Source organism: Onychomys torridus, chromosome 4 (genome assembly GCF_903995425.1).
Source record: "Onychomys torridus chromosome 4, mOncTor1.1, whole genome shotgun sequence".
Classification (NCBI taxonomy): Eukaryota; Metazoa; Chordata; class Mammalia; order Rodentia; family Cricetidae; genus Onychomys; species Onychomys torridus.
The window spans coordinates 66,898,495-66,915,075 of record NC_050446.1 but is presented as its reverse complement, the minus strand read 5'-3'; the positions used below and the strand labels follow the sequence as shown (position 1 = coordinate 66,915,075).

Below are 16,581 nucleotides of genomic sequence, written 5' to 3'. Positions count from 1 at the left end.
AGGAAAGTGAGCAGGGACCATGTAATATTCAGGCATGGTTACATGTGTAACCCAGTAATGAGGAGTCACACACAGGCCTGCTAGCCAGCTACTTGGTGAGTTCTAGGCTAGTTAGACCCTACCTCAAAAGAACAAATGTGTCACCTGAGAAACAACAGCTAAGGCATGTTCCTCTGGCCTCCACATGCCTGCACACACATGTGTTTCTGAGTGCCAGATGTGTGCATGCACTCAAGTGTGTGCACGCACACACACGTGCACACACATGCACATACACACATGCACACACACACATACATGCACACATGCACACAACAAACAAACATGGTCACCACAGATAAGAAATAGAAGCAAAAGTGTCTAAAGGATTAAAGTGGATCACCGGCTGTATGAAGCTCGTCTGTAAGACTCCTCCTGTCCTACAGAAGCCACTCACAGGCCTGGCTGAGCTCTTGGCCCACAGACTGACTCAGTTTAACAGAGTCCGTGCAGATGCAACACAGTGCTGAGGGAGGGGTTCATGTGGAAACCCCGGAGGTCAAAGGCTGGTGGACAGAAGGCTCTGGAGTCAAAGTCACTGAAGGCACACAAGGAATAAACTCAGATTCAAACCAATAGTAAAGGGGGCGACGTGCAAACATGCAGGCCGTTCATTAGAAACAAAGACAATGAGTCAGGAGAAGGAGGTCCATGGGACACAGTGTCAAATTCTTCGACACTTGAGAGCAAGTCAAGAGCCAGCCTTGGGCACTCCCATTCTCAGCTGTTACTGTGGGTATCCAGACATGACACCAAGGAGCCACACAAGCGCTGAGCAGCATGGCTTTGGGGGGATTTGGATTCTAAGTCTGTCCAAGCTGCACATGTGCAGCTTTGGACAAGCTTCAGCCTTTATGATACTCCCTCTCCTCTTTGGTAGAGAAAATAGTTGTTTTGCTTTTTACTTAGTTTTTGCATTTTTATTTTATTTGTATGTGTGAGTGTTTCGCCTGCATAGATGTCTGTCCACCACTTCCATGCCTTTGTGGTGGTCAGAAAAGGATGTTGGGTCCCCTGGAACTGGAGTTACTGATGGTTGTGAGCCACCTTGTGGGTGCTGGGAATTGAACCCAGGTCCTCTGGAAAAGCAGCCAGTGCTTTCAACTGCTAAGCCATTTCTCTAGCCCCCCGTTTTTATTTATTAATACTAAAGGTAGTATTGGGCTCGTGAGATGGCTCAGCAGGTACATGAGGCTTGAGTTCCATCCCAGGGACTGACCGGGTGGACGGAGAGAACAGACTCTGTGAATGGTCCTCTCACCCACACCCCCACCCCCCCGACACACACACCGTGTACATTCCCTCAACCCCATACAAATAAATCCATAAATGTGACTTTAAAACTTAAACAATGCAGAATAGAGAAAATATTGCCTGTGGGGCAGGTGGAAATTGCATATAATGAAGTTGTGTTCCATTTTGCATAGTGTCCCCCACACAGGGATTTTTAAGGAGGCGGCAGCCATATTGCCTTTTCCTGCTCTGTGAGTGGGTTCCAGTTAATGCAGGAATCACCTCTGAGGATAAATATCTCTGGGCAGGACCTTGTCTTGTTGTGGCTCCTGGTCCCATTTGTTTGGTTGGTTTTTGAGACAGGGTCATTCTATGTAGACCAGACTGGTTTTGAACTTGTCTCACAGCTTCTATCTCCTAGGTGCTGGGATTCCTTATGCGCCAGGCCACACTTGGCTCTGTTTTTGGTTCTGCCTCTTCTCAGAATGGCGGGGCTCAGACCTCCTCATCCACTTGGGCCTCCCCATCACTCACTTGCAGACTCAAATGCTCTCTGGATACAAACTTTCAGCCTCTGCCGTGTCCCAGAATGCTCCTTTCTAGTATCTCTGTCTATCAAGCCTCCACTCATACTTTGGGGTGCCTAGTCCAAAGTCAGGTTCTCTGGGCATCTTCCTGCATGGCTCTTTTATCCCTCACCTCCCCTTCCCTGGGTGCTGTGATTCCAGTGACCTCCCTCTGGCTGCCAACTTCACTGGATAGTCACCCCTCCCCATCCCTGTCATCACACAGGTGCAGACCATGTGTGAAGACAGAGACAGGTGGCTGCCATGGCTGCTAGCACAAAAAATGCCCTTAATAGTGGATGATGACTGACCAGATGAATGAGGGAATGACCGGACTAGGAACACAGAGGTGGGACATCTCCCCGCTCCCCGCAGCTGGCTTCTCCTTACATCTTCCCACAGTCTTGGGGAGATGCTGTCCGCTGCCAGCAGAGATGCACGTGGCCAGGCTAGCCTACAGTCACATATCTGGGTCCAAATCCTAGCTGGTATCTCATCCACCACATTGAGTTCAGACTTACCACTCTGTGCCTCAGTTTCCTCTTCTGAAAAGCAGGCAGAATGATGGCACTTTCCTTATAAGGTAGTGAGGTTTAAAGAAACCCCTCTGGCAGAATGCTCAGACCTGTAGCTGACTCCTGAGTGGGGCACACAGAGATTTGATTAATTATTAATAATTCAGACTTTAGCTGCAGAAGGCTCTCTTGACACTCAAGTTCTTATGGACATAACTAACTCTCTCCCTCACTTGGTAACCCTCTGCCATGGTCTTAATTCTTTTTAACCAAAATCATCTTTGGTGACTAGGAGCATCTAGATCTGTGTCTACTGAGACTGTCCTCCCTATGAAGACACTGACTTGAAGATACTGTCACTACTGCTTCTTGGCCCCCAGAGATGCAGTCAGTGCTGAGTGAACGGTCAGATGGGTGACTGACCACAGACACAGGGCTGTCCCTTTCTAATTATGTCACCCGCCTGCCACTGACAGAGGGGTACCTACCACACCTCCACTCTGCTCCTAGTCTGCTGTGTTAGGTGCTGGCTAGGGGGCCTAGGTATAGTACAAACTACACGATCTGTCTGTCTGTCTACCTAGGCAAGGTCTCAACCAATAGACCACTGGTTCTCAACCTTCCTAATACTTACCCTTTAATACAGTTCCTCATGATGTATAATCATAAAATTGTTTCATAACTAATCTTGCTATAGTTATGAATCGTAATGTAAACATCTGACATGCAGGATATCTGACTCATGACCCCAAAGGGGTCATGATCCCAGGTTGAGAAACACTGGCCTAGACCGTCCTCAGACACACTCTGTAGCCAAAGATGACCTTGAATTGCTAATCCTCCTACCTCCACCCCCAAAGCATTAGGATCAAAGGTTTATGCCATCACTGACTCCTGTAGTGTTGATTGAACCCAGGGCTTCATCTGTGTTAGACAAACACTCCACCGATTGGGCCACATTCCCAGCCTCCAAAACTAGCCTTTTTAGGTTTAAAAATAACCTCCCAGAGAAAATAGAGTAGGAAGAGGTGAGTACCAAGAGAAGGGGATTTGGGACACAGGCTTGGAATACACAGAAGAGGAGGTTGCCATGGAAACACTGCTTGGCGCCAGGACAAGACGACCAGCTGTTTCTTCAAAGTGAAGCTCTGCTCAGCAGTTTGAAACACACACCTCTTTCCCTGGGACCCGGTGGACTCACCCCTGAGCCGCCAGGCTGATCTCCCTTACCTGTTCTAGGGTCTACCTCAATCTGGGGTACCACATAAGGTGCAAGTACCATTCACATCAGTGGCACCCTGGGAGGCTTCTTAGACATGCAGGTTCCCCAGACTCCACCTGAGCCCGGGACCTGGGAATCTGAATTGTAAATCCCTCTGTGTGAGTGATGTCTGCCAGCTAGCTCCTCCAGCAGTCCCATCCCCCGACTGCAGGCTATGCAGGGGGCAGTAGAGAGTAGAGTAAAACTCTAAAGTGTTCCTCTAGGCTGAAAGGAGCCCCCACTGCTCTCTACTCGACCATGATTTGAACAAGGTATCTGTCAGTAGGGTGGCATTGATCTCACAGAACTTCCTTTACGGAGATTTAGAGGGCACAGGGAGCTGCATGGGGCAGTGCAGGGCACAGGCAGGCAGAACCATGGTGTGGAAAAGGCTGTAAGCCTGAGTTTAGAGAAACCAAGGTCCTCCTCAGACTGGAATAGTCTGCTTTCACAATGTCTAGCCACCGAACTGGGGAGAAGGAGGGCTATTTGTTACAGAGCTTGTCCGTAGTCTTCCCTGACCAAATTAAGTTCCCAGGAGAGCAAGGCCATTCTGACTACAAATTTAGCCTGTAGGATGCAGCCTTCCCCTGGGGAGGTGGTGATTATGTACATGCACATTTGTGTGCATGTATATGTGTGTGCATGTGTATACTTGTGTATGTGTGAATGTAGAGGCTGGAGATCAACCTTGGGTGTCTTTCATCGTACTTTTTGAGTCAAAGTCTGGAGCTCACTGATTCAACTAAACTGTCTGGCCAGTGAACCCAGGGAATTTGTGTGTCTCCATCCCCTGAATGCCATGGTCACAGATGTGTGCTATCATACCATGCTATTGATGTGGGCACTGGGGATCTGAACTCAGGTTCTCATGCTTGCACACTAAGCCCTTTACTGACTGATCCATCTCTCCAGTTCCCTGAAATGTTACTTTAAAAAAGATGCCCCAGCACAAAACCCCCAATTAATAACCAGCAGGGTTGCTGAGCACCTCGTCTGTCACATCACAGACCGCTAGCTCCGTAATTAACTTCTGCTTTCCCAACGTAAACCTCACCTGGGAGGGCATCTGTCTCTTCTCCTGGAACCCTCATGTCAGGTGAGGCCCAGCCTGAGGTGAGGCTCCATCAATAGTTGCTCATTAGATGCAGGTCCACATCCAGGTCCTCCTGCCCTGCCCCCAAGCCATCTGTCAGCCTGCAGCAGCTGATATAGACGGAGCCTGAGGCTTCCAGACTGCACTTCCTTAGGAAGCCCGAGCCAGGAAGGCAGGGCTGAGGCAGGGAGGAGGGAGGCAAGGCTGGCACACAGCAGAGCAGCCTCCACTTAGCACCCAGGGTGACAGCTGGGGCTTCAGGGGTCACCTTCAACCCCAACGCTCCAAAGACAGTGTAGGGGAAAACAGGAGGAAGAAAAGAAATTCACATCAGGCTTCTGTCCAGGGATCAGGATCCCCCAAGAGATACGGGCTTTTCACATTTTTTTTTTCCAAAAGAAAAAAAAATTGTAGATGTCATTTGTGGAGGAATCTTACTATAGCCTTGGCTGGCCTCCAACTGTGATCCTCCTGCCTCTGCCTCCTTAGTGCTAGAGTTACAGGTGTGAACACCTATGCCAGCCTCAATTTATGTGTGTGTGTGTATGTATGTATATGTGTGTTTGTATATGTGTGTATGTGTTTGTATGTGTGTGAATGTATATATGTATTGGGTTATTTGGGGTTTTTGGGGGGGGTTGTTTGTTTTTGTTTTTGCTTTTGTTTTTTTTTTTTTTGTTTTTCAAGACAGGGTTTCTCTGTGTAGCCTTGGCTGTCCTGGAACTCACTGTGTAGACCAGGCTGGCCTCTAACTCATAAAGATCTGCCTGCCTCTGCCTCCCAGTGCTGGGATTAAAGGTGTGTGCCACTGCTGCCCAGCTGTACTGAGTTTTTTGAAAGAGAGTTTCACTTCATAGCCCTGGCTGTCCTGGAACTCATTGTGTAGCCCAGGCTGGCCTCAACTTGAGGCACTCCTCCTGCCTCTGCCTCCCAGCTGCTGTGATTACAGGCACACAGGGTACCATCATGCTTGACCACCACACCAGGCTCACTTTGCTTTATTGTGCTAAACATACATGAGTTGAAATCTGCCACATGTGGTGTGCGTATGTCAGTCTATGGTGTCAGATACCCTCATAATGCTGGACAGCATTCCAGCATTTTAGTATCACTTTACTTCCATAAAGCTGGAACTCTGTCTCCTTTCAACAGTACCTCCATCCCCTCTGCCTGTGCCCAGCTACCACCCTTCTGCACCCTCCTCTGCATGGTATTCTGACTGCCCAAAGCCTCTCAGATTTGTCTAGTAGCTAGTGTCTTTCAGTTTATAGTTGTGTTCTCTAGGCTTGTGCAGATAGTAACACAGCAGAATTTCTTCTCTTTTAAGCCTGAGTAGTATTTCAATGCATATGCTACAGTTTTCTTTCTTTTTTTTTTTCTCCTTCCCTCTGTTCCTCAGACCGGAACCTGGAGACAGGATCTTAAGCAGAGGATATAGAGAATGCTGATTACTGGCTTGGGTCCCCAGGCCTTGCTCAACTTGCTTTCTCATATAGCTCAGAACTACCTGCTCAGGAATATCATCACCCACAGTGGTCTGGCCACCCCACTCCATCCTAAATGAAAAACTCCCTAGCAGACTTACCTACAGGCTAGTCTTACGAAGGCAGTTTCTCAATTGAGGTTCCCTCTACCTAGATGGTCCAGTTTGTGTCAAGTGGACAGAAACTACCCAACATGCCTTGCTTAGGTGTTCAATTGTGATTCCTCTTTGGAGACCATAAAAGTCCTTTCCCTGCTTTCAGATGGAGTGGTTTGGGCTTTTGGCATTGACTTTCCCCATAGAGTTTCAGCTCTCTGCACTCCCTAGTTGCTTTTGTGTAGATGATTCAATCCTGTGGCAGGGTCTTCCAGGTACTAGGGTATAGTCCCCCACCTCCCAGCCTGAGCCTGGTACCTGCAGAGCTGGCCATGGTCAAGTAGTAAGAGGCTAACAACCTGGGATTCAGGTGAGGCTGGGAGACTCCAAGTGGCTCCTCTCTGGGATCTATCCTGAATGTGTGTCTTTCCTGTTTGGTTCCACATGGACAGACAGACATCCATGCCTATCTGCTGAACAGTATCCTCTCTGAACACCTTTCCAGACTTATTGGCACCCACTGTCTCAAGTCCCCTTGCTGGGCTTCAGGGACAGGGAGACCAGAAGTCTTGGTCCTGAGTGTCACCTCTCCACCTTCACCTGGATGCAGGTGTGCCTGCAGGGCCTGCTTCTCAACATCTCCTTCTTCCCAGACATTCTTCTTCCCCACACAGACCCCTCCCCCAGGTTCCCTCCATTTGCCCTCAACCTCTTTTCTATGACTTGGGCACTAAGGTTTCAGCTATTTGACAAGCAACAGGAAGATGAGTTTTTTTTTTTTTTTTTTTTAACATTTATTTGTTTGTGTGTATGTATGGGACACACATGCCATGGTGCATGTGTGGAGGTGAGAAGAAGAAAGCCCATGGGAGTCAACTCTTTCCTTCCATTATGTAAGTTCCAAGGACTGAACTCAGGTTTCAGACTTGGAGGCAAACAGTGAGCCATCTCAATGGCCCCAAAAACAGGTTCCTGAAATGCAGAACAAGGCACTTTTGTGTCCTGGAGACTTGAGTTACTAACAGCAGCTCTTCTTCCAGCTTGGACCACTAATCATTCTTGCAAAAGACCAGTTTGCTCTCCAGATAAATATCAGTACAAAGTGTGGAAACACGGAGATTCCTGGGAGACAGAGTCCTGCCCAAGGCTGAGCAGACGCTGGGCTGATGACCTCTGAGGGTCTTATCTGCACTGCTGGGTATCTGTTTGTCATGCTCTGTGTTGCAATGCAGAAATTTCCAACTCAAACCAGCTCCAAGAGTAGGAACAGCATCACTTGTGAGCTTGCTGAGGTGGCCACAGGGTGGGTGGTCTTGGTGGCCAAGTTATAGTAACATCAGAGACACGGGTTCTGTAGCCTTGTACCCTCAGTGCATGGTGTAGCCTTTGTCCTAACTCTAACTCACCTTGCAGTCACAAGAAAGCCATGTGCTTTCTACCTAGTGGGGATGCATTCTGCCTGGTGGAGAACATGCCAACCATAGCATCTGGGCTGGCTTCCCTAAGACAGGTGCCCTCCAACCCCAGAATAGGAAAAGTCACCAAGATAATTCCATGGGTAGGAGTATCAGAGCAAGCAACCACACCCCAAGGCTGAGGATGGCCCTAGACAACCAGGCAATACGTGTGGAGACGTGGATGGAGGGGAGTCAGGATGGGCTCTTGCCTTTTAGCTCCATGGTAGGCAGGAGAGCAGACCCTGGCTCTGTGAAGGGCCCCATGGAGGACCTCATTCATTCCTGGAACCAATTATGAGTCCCCACCAAAATCACAAGCTCAGCCAGCCATGAATCAAACCCAAGAACTGAACTCAGCCCTTCTACAAAACAATTGAGCTGGAATGAAATCCAATTAAACATGGACACACTCCCCAGGCCACCCAAATAACCTCACTTCTAGTCCCAGTATGTGGCAGACAGGATGGCTCTGAGTCAAGGATGGTGGAGTAGTCTCTGGGAGTTCAGTCTTTGGGGCTGAGGAGCAAGGTAGAACAACCGAGGCTGGATCAGGGTGGTGCAATTGCCATTTTATTAACAGCAGTGGCCAAATGACAGCTGATACCAACAGGTAAATGGTTTTGAAATCTGGTCTAAGTCGCTAGTGCAATGGTTCTCAACCTGTGGGTCGCAACCCCTTTGGGAGGGCTGTTAAATGACCCTTTCACAGGGGTTGCCTAAGGTTATTGGAAAACACGGATACTTACATTACAGTCCATCACAGTAACAAAATTAAAGTTATGAAGTGGGGTCATCACAACATGAGGAACTAACTGTATTAGAAAGGGGCAGGGTCAGGAAGGGTGAGAGTCACCCATCTAGTGGCTCTGTGTGGCTCTGAGTGTTTCTGAGGCTCAGTTTCCTCACTGTGAAATAGTAAAATAAATGGAACCCACACTTAGATGTAAGAGGTGGCTCCCTACCACTAGGTGTCAGGGACATGGTCCTTCTGCCTTCTACACACCTCCCTCCTTCAAGGTCAAGGGCAAGCCTGGCTCCAGCTCTCTCCTTGCCTGTGGAGCACAGGCCTCTGCCCTGCCCTTGACTTGCAGTCTGTTGCAGTGATGATTCCTCCCCAGTCAGATGGGATGGTTCTTTACTTCTGCTGTTTGGGAATCTCCCCAAAGGACAGTGTCACCTACCTCTTTACAACCTGAAGCAAAGCTCAGATGTGTCATTTAAGGCAACAGAGAGGCAAAATGACCTGCCCAAAGCAGCCCAGCTCTGATTCTAGAATCAGGAGTGAGGCAAGCCCCAGTTGCTACACTCATGGGTCTGACACCCTAGGGCAGGGGACAGATCACAGTCAGGCCACCAACAGCTAAAACGTAACAGGGGGAGAGGCCAGAGCCAAAGATCGGATGCGGGAGTGTAGTTTAGATGGGCGATGGGTGGGTCAGAGATGGACAGATTTGGGCCTTAGAAGAAGGATGGACAGATTTGGGCAGTGTGGGAGCCCAGTGGGTGAGGCAAGGCAGGCTCTGACAGGTCACCACAGGGAGTCTGGGTTTTGTAGGTGTGGTGGGGACCAGCCACTGGCACATCTCAGCCAGTGGAAGAAGATGAAGAGATGAAGGGGAGAGAGAGAGAGAGAGAGAGAGAGAGAGAGAGAGAGAGAGAGAGAGAAGGAGGGTGTATGAAAGAAGCATGATGGTACCCAGGAATGGATGGATGAAGGATGGAGGGAGGGTGAACGATGGAGTCTGACACACACACACACACACACACACACGTGTACTCTCAAGTGTGGTTGGAAGTGACATTTTCTCTTTCCAAGCTATACTCTCTGGGGAAGAATGGAAGTGGGGAAGAATGGAAGCAGACCTCCCACCCTGCCTCCTACAAGAAGTCAGGCCCCCCACTTCTCCTTCTTGGAATTGAGATGGTCCCTATCACACCCTTATGCTCACACCAACTAATCAGTTCTATTCACATTTGTAGTTCAACGTTAAAAAGTCAACGGAGCCTGTCCAGCCTCGACCTCTTCTTAAGTTCCCAGACATCTATGGTCCCCGGCCAGCTGTGACAGCCCCAGAAGTCATCAACTACGCAGACTATACCCTGGGGACCACAGAGGAGCCTGGTGCACCTGCCAGTCCCCAGGCCCAGAGTGACAGTCGTCTCAAGAGGCAGGTCACAGAGGAGCTGTTCATCCTTCCTCAGAATGGTAGGGTTCCCTGCCCCTGGAGGGTAGCACAGGGACTAGGGAGGGGCTTGCCAGTGTCTTCTGATAGGGTGTGCGACTTGCCAAGGCTGCCCAGAGCCCTGGTGTGGTATGTTAGGTGGGTCCTGTTGTTTGGCAGCCAGCTTTTCTGCAAGAACTGAGGTGTCTCCTTCAGCTCTTAACTGTGTGATTACATAAGGGATTTAGAAAACCAAGGTTAGAAACAAGCTTCTCTGCCTTTTTACATGCATACTGTGTGGCATTGGACATGCTAAGTTCCTCTGGGACATCATCCTCATTGATGAAGTGGGATCATATTATTGCTATGAAGGCCACTGTCAAATATATAAATAATGACCCAAATGAAATGCTGGAGGCAGAACTTGGCACAAAGCATCAAAACACATGGCTATTGATATTGTGCCCATTCTTCTTTCTGTGAGCATCAGCCTTTAGAAGGCAGCACCCATAGGTGGCCAGCATGGTGCATCCAGGGAGATTGCAGGGGAGCTGAGACACAGGCCTTAATCCACAGGAATAGAGAATATTCCAAGAGAGATAATCCTAAAACTAAGAAGGCAGCCAGTCCTGTGGTCCAGGTTTGCTGCATGTGGCAATGCAGGAAGCAACAGCTTTGGCAATGGCCTGGGTTTATGTGGATTCCTATGGGCCAGTGGGCGGTGCCCTACCGCAGGGGCTAACGGTGTACATTAGCCTGGCTTTTAGGAACCACTTCAATCTGTGCTGTGAATGGGCGATCCTCTTGGCTGTCAGTATCCAGGCTCTCCCGCCCACATTTTAACTAGATTCAAAACTGAAGCCTTGAGAGTGCAAAGTCAGGGAAGACTGATGGGGGTGAGTACTCTTGGGGGTGGTTCCCACAGTCGGAGCCTCTCTCAGGAGCCTCTGCTTGCTGGATGCTTGGATGGAACCAGGGTGGAGCTCTTCACTCAGGGAAGCAGCGCCTGGCTGCAAAGACTTCAGCACATACAGACTCCTTCCTTCCTTTCCCTTCCCATCCCATAGGGCAGCAGCCTGGTTCTGATCCACAGACAGCTAGCAGCATTGGCTGCTTCAGCCAACATCCCCATGATGCACTGAGTATGTTTGACTCCCCCAGCCCCACTGCTCCCCTTACCATAGTACTCAGCACCCCATGTCTGAGGAGGAGTCCATCCCTGCCACTCACATGGCACCATCCCTTGGTCACTCAGGAAAGATGGCTGCAGAATGAGCTTGCAGATGCTGCCCCTAAACAGAAGATGTTCAGGGATAGGAGATGTCAGATGAGTGGGGTTTGGGTTCTCAGGCTGAGGCTGTCTTTGTACTGAGAACTCTAGGTACCACTAAGTCCATTATCACCTAGTCTGCTGTGATACCCTCATGATGGCTTTAGGAGCTAAGTGCATCCTGCACACACAGGCATCTTGGTCAATCTGTTCCCTAGAGGACCATTTGTAGCAGGAATCTAATAATGAGCCCTTGGGGACATTAATGGCCCTCTAGAGTCCTGCCCTCTGATTCATGCTGAGGATCCGTGGTTCAGTTCTGGTTGCACACAGTGTCATCTGTGGCAGCCACTGTGGCTTCTTAATTCTCCTTTTAGGTTTGACAAGTGAGACTCTTTCATATATTAGGCTCCAGCTCAAGGGCAGAGCCAGCAATACTGACAGTTTTATTGGCAGTTTTAGGACCTTCTTGATTAATGATAAAGTCCTACTTCACTCAGCAAATGTTGAGAGCACACAAGTTAAAGTCAAAGCCACCATCCTTGCTGGTGGCATCTACCCTGGATTTGTTCTTTGCTCCCGTCTCCACCTGTTTATTCCTGTGAGATTTGCCCACAATTCCATTCTCCACCAGAACCACCAAACAGGCTGTGATAGCTTTCCTTGTGGAAAGCCCACTACAGACCAAACACAGAGCTGAGAGCATCCCCTAAAGGACACCCAGCTACTATATGGCAGTGTAAATATAGCACCAAAGCCCAGAGATTGACCACTGGACTCCAACGATCCCTTGAGGGATGCCTATAGCCTCGTCTGGGGACAGTTTTGGGCTTAGGTCCATGACTTAGATGGCAGAGATGACATAATATGATCAGGGAAGCAGAACCCCAACATGATGACTGTGGTCACTCTATCTCCCAGGTGTGGTGGAGGATGTCTGTGTCATGGAGACCTGGAACCCAGAGAAGGCTGCTACCTGGAACCAGGCACCCAAACTCCACTTTCGCCTGGACTATGACCAGAAGAAGGCCGAGTTATTTGTGACTAGCCTGGAAGGTACTGCTTTGTGTGACTGGCAGGGACTCAGGTTTGCCCTGTCGGTGGGATGGGAGGGTCCGCAGTTGCAGAGAGCAAGGGTTAGGACTCGGACAAACAGTTCCGCATGCACAATGCTCGGACACAGACACTCTTCCGCCCTCCTCCTCTGACCATGCAGATTGGGGGCTCTGGCTGGCAGACGTCTTTCCTCTGCACGGTGACTCACGCCTCTTCCACCTGTAGTGCTCTGAGCTCCCCAGGCCTCCTGCTAGCTACTGCTAGCTGAGAAGATGGGAGCTAGCAGAGGGCACAGCCATCCCATAATAGCCTTAATGGACACAGCCCGAGTCACTCTGCTCACATCCCATTGGTTGGAACCTCCTCACTTGGCCACGCCACACTCCCTCGCAGGGATCCTAGGAAATTGGCCTGGCAGGCTGCCTAAGAGGATGGGGAGAGATTGATGACCGGCTAGCAGCCATGGCCGGCAATGCCTGTGACATGGAACAGGGGTTTGTGCCAGGCAAAGTCAGTCTTTCAAAGGTCAGGAACATTTCTGAGAACTTTCCCAAGAATCGGGTAGTTTGTCCCGGGGACTGCTACACAGACAGTATACTTCACCGCCAACAAAACTAAAACTCTTTGGAAAGAAACGAGGGCTCGTGATGGAGTCAGCTGTGCGGTGTGTCTGTTCCTGATTTCTTTTGTGTCTGTGTTGGTTAACTTTCTATCACTGTGACAAAATACCTGAGGTAGGGGGTGGGGTGGTGACCTTAAAAAGGAGGCAAGATTTATTCTGGCTCACAGTTTCAGAGATGTCATTCAGTCCATAGTTGGCCTTGTTGCCCTTTGGGCCTGTGGTGAGCAGAGCATCACAGTAGGCATAACCCCATGGCAGAGGGCACACACTGAACAAAGTCACTCACCTAACAGTGACAAGGAAGTGTGGGGTGGGCAGAGTCCCAATATCCTCTTCAAAGATGTGCCCAGTGACTGATTCTCTTCCACTGCCTCCCACCTCCTTAGCCAAGCTTCAGCCACTGCCTCTGCAGTACATTTTAAGATCCAAACCCACATTAGTTACTTGTCTCCTTGCTGTGGGAAAACACCCTGACAAGGGTAATTTAAAGAGAAAGGGTTCATTTCAGCTCACAGTTCAAGGATCTATATCCATCGCGTACCGTGGTGGAGAAGCCATGGCAACTGGGGCTTGAGGCAGCCAGTCACTTGGTGTCTGCAGACAGGAAGCAGAGAGTGAGGAACTCGGGCTCAATGTTTTCTTCAGCCTAGGATCTCAGCCCTGGGATGCCTCCCACAATCAGGGCGGGGCTTCTGGATCTAAAAGCTCCCTCTTGGACATGCCTGGAGGGTTGTCGCCAAGTTGACAAAGCTAACTATCACATACCATATACCAGTCTTGTGTTGAACTTGGTCCTGGGGATGGAAATCAGGGCTTCAACCATACTAAGTGTTCTACCTCTGAGCTTTCCCTCAGCCCCTGGTTTCCTTTCTTGGGTGAGAATTTTCCCTTTTTACAGTTGTTTAAGATGTTTAAACACTTCCGTGTACTTTAGTACATCTGACTCTCAGGGAAGTGCCATTTTACAGGTTAGGAAACTGAGTTCTAGCCTCTCCTCTGAGGGGTCCAGGTTACTCTGATAGCTAGTGACCTGGCCAGGTATAAACAACCCCTTGAAGCTCAGCAGAAAGCTGTTGTCTGTTGGGATGCTGGGTCCTCAGGCCTCATTTGTGGAAACAGAGCTCATTCAGCATCTCTCTATGACATGTTAGCTTCCACACCGAAGGGACAGTCACCAGAGCATCTTGGAGACCTTCAGGACACATCCACACTGTGACACCATAGAAACTCCTGTCAGCAGGGGAGGAGCTCAGTGGTACAGAGTGGGCACACTGTGGGAGACCCAGATTCCTTTCCTGGTGAGGTTAAAGACCAAAGCCAATCAGACTAGCCAAATGTCTGCTAAGGGACTGGCACAAGTGCTACAGTTGAATTCCTAACTGTCCCCAGAGGTGCACGTGGCTAACACTTGCTCCCCAACCCCCCTGGCCTCTTTTTCTCACCCTCATTTGTTTCCCAGCCATGACAGGAATTGTTCTGCTCAGTCATGTGATACTGCCTCACAAAGTAATGCAGCCACTGCTCTCATGGCCTAGAGGTTCTGAACCATGAGTCCAAGTAAACCTTTTCACTTTATAAGTTGATTCTCTTGGGTGTTTGTTATAGTGTCAGAAAGCTGACTAACACAATCCACAGTGTGACGCATTCCAAACATCAAGGTCAAGAATCGGAAGCTACATTCACAAGGCGGCAGCAGCAGCCTGATGATTCAGATCACAAGTGACTGTGTGGTAAATATTTAAAATACAGAAACAAATGAGTCACAGCATCAGTAGCTATCCTGACAAAAGCTCTTCAGGGCCTTGGCACCAATGGGGACAGATATCTCTGAATCTTGAGGTCAGAAGGGCCCTAAAAAGTGCCTCCTCTTGTCCCTATTATCCAATGAAAACTCATCCCCTCCTCCGCGATGTCCTATTTTGAAAAGTTTCCCTATAAGACAGTTGCACAGAGACAGAACGTAGTGGTCGCCCCAGGGTCCTGCAGATATCTAAGGTCATCTGTGTCCTGTAGGCCTGTCTGAAGTCCCAGGTCTGTCTTGCTTTGTCTTTGCTTTCAGCTGTCACCAGTGACCACGAAGGAGGCTGTGACTGTTACATCCAAGGCAGCGTGGCTGTCAAGACCGGTTCTGTGGAGGCACAGACAGCTCTGAAGAAACGGCAGCTGCACACCACCTGGGAGGAGGGCCTAGCCCTGCCCCTGGGTGAGGATGAGCTCCCCACAGCCACCCTGTTGCTCACCCTGCGGACCTGTGACCGCTTCTCCCGCCACAGTGTGATTGGGGAACTCCGCCTGGGTCTGGATGGAGCATCTGTGCCCCTGGGAGCGGCACAGTGGGGTGAGCTGAAGAGCACAGCAAAGGTAGGGGTTTTCAGACCCCAGAGCAAGAGCGGGCTCATCGAGGGTGAGAGCAGAATGCTAAGATGGTGAAACAAGGCTCAGAGACATTCTCAGCTCACAAAACGCTGCTTGGTCTCCTGATCAGGGGCTGCAGCAGATCTATGGTCCAGAACTTGGGGTTCCTGGCACCCATTCCAAGGGGTGCTTCTTACTGTCCAAAGACACCCTACCACCAGGAGCAGTATCACGATGAGGGTGGCAACAGCTTCCATGCTATGGCAGAGTTGCCCTCACCTAAATCCAGTCATGCATGGTTCTTATGCTCCTCTCAAGCTTTGCCCTGCAGAGGTGAGCCGAGGAAGGAAGCCCAGAGCCCCTCTGCCCTCAGAGCATGCAAACTTGGAGTAAACTTATACAGCTGGCTGCTAGCAGCCTGTCTGAGACATGTATTACAGCCTGAGGCAGCTGGGCCTATACATGCTCTTATGGAGAGTTCTGGAAGGCCTGGTAGGCAGGGGTTCTGCCACTGACTCTAAATGAGCTCCTTGGCTCTGTGAAGACCTGGGCCCAGTTGAGTGGTCTGCACAGATACTGTTCTGTGATGGTCTTTGCTGAGGATGCTGCTGAGATGCTGGGCTCCTTGGAGCAAGCCATGATTCCCCACAGGCCATGGCAGCATGGGGTCAAGGCAGGGCAGGGATGGTGTATAAGTCCCCAGTGTCCAGTCAAGAGCCTGCCACTGAAGAGCCTCCAGGGAACTTGTGGTAATGACCTGTCAATTAGCTGGTCTACATACTAAGATGTGTCCAACCTTTTGACACTGGGACATGATGTTGTCATTTACAAAGGTAACCTGTCAAGAGCCACACAACCAAGTTTTATTTAAAAAAAAAAAATCAGAAAATAGTCTCAGACTATTTTAAATGAGTTTGTGGTTTTGCACTGGGAGGCATCCACACCAGCCCATGGGCCACAGGCTGGACCAGTCTGGACCAGCTTGCAAGGCCCACAGAGTTGCCAGCCTTTCCCATCACCCTTTCTGGATAAAGCAAGTTGCCCACCTGCCCTTTGAGACACCATTTCTGTGCTCCCCATCCCAGTGGCTCAGCTCAGGGAGTCATCTTCCTTCTAGCAGTTACTTCCCAACCCAGGCAGGGGAGGGCAACACTGTGACCACCCCGTCTGCACACAGGAGCAGCTGAGGCTGACCTGATCAGGAATCCACCAGCACCGGTATACCAGACAGGGCAGACAGCTCAGCCTCAATGGCATGTCCTTCTGACTCATTCTGGATGCTTTTCTCAACTGCCAGGCACCTGCCAGAGGAGGTGGCAGGCGTGGGTGGGTCTTTCCTACATAAGCCTGGACTGTAGTGGGAGGGGGCA

General features: G+C 49.9%; 1 protein-coding gene across 1 annotated transcript in view; it reads left to right on the top strand.

The window, feature by feature from the left end:
- Window positions 1–16,581, top strand: part of Syt13 (synaptotagmin 13) — a 38,368-nt gene that overhangs the window by 15,830 nt on the left and 5,957 nt on the right. The window contains exons 2-4 of the mRNA XM_036185736.1: window positions 9,727–9,952; window positions 12,100–12,234; window positions 14,916–15,217. Coding sequence (XP_036041629.1) covers window positions 9,727–9,952; window positions 12,100–12,234; window positions 14,916–15,217 — 663 coding nt within the window. The remainder of the gene's footprint in view (window positions 1–9,726; window positions 9,953–12,099; window positions 12,235–14,915; window positions 15,218–16,581) is intronic.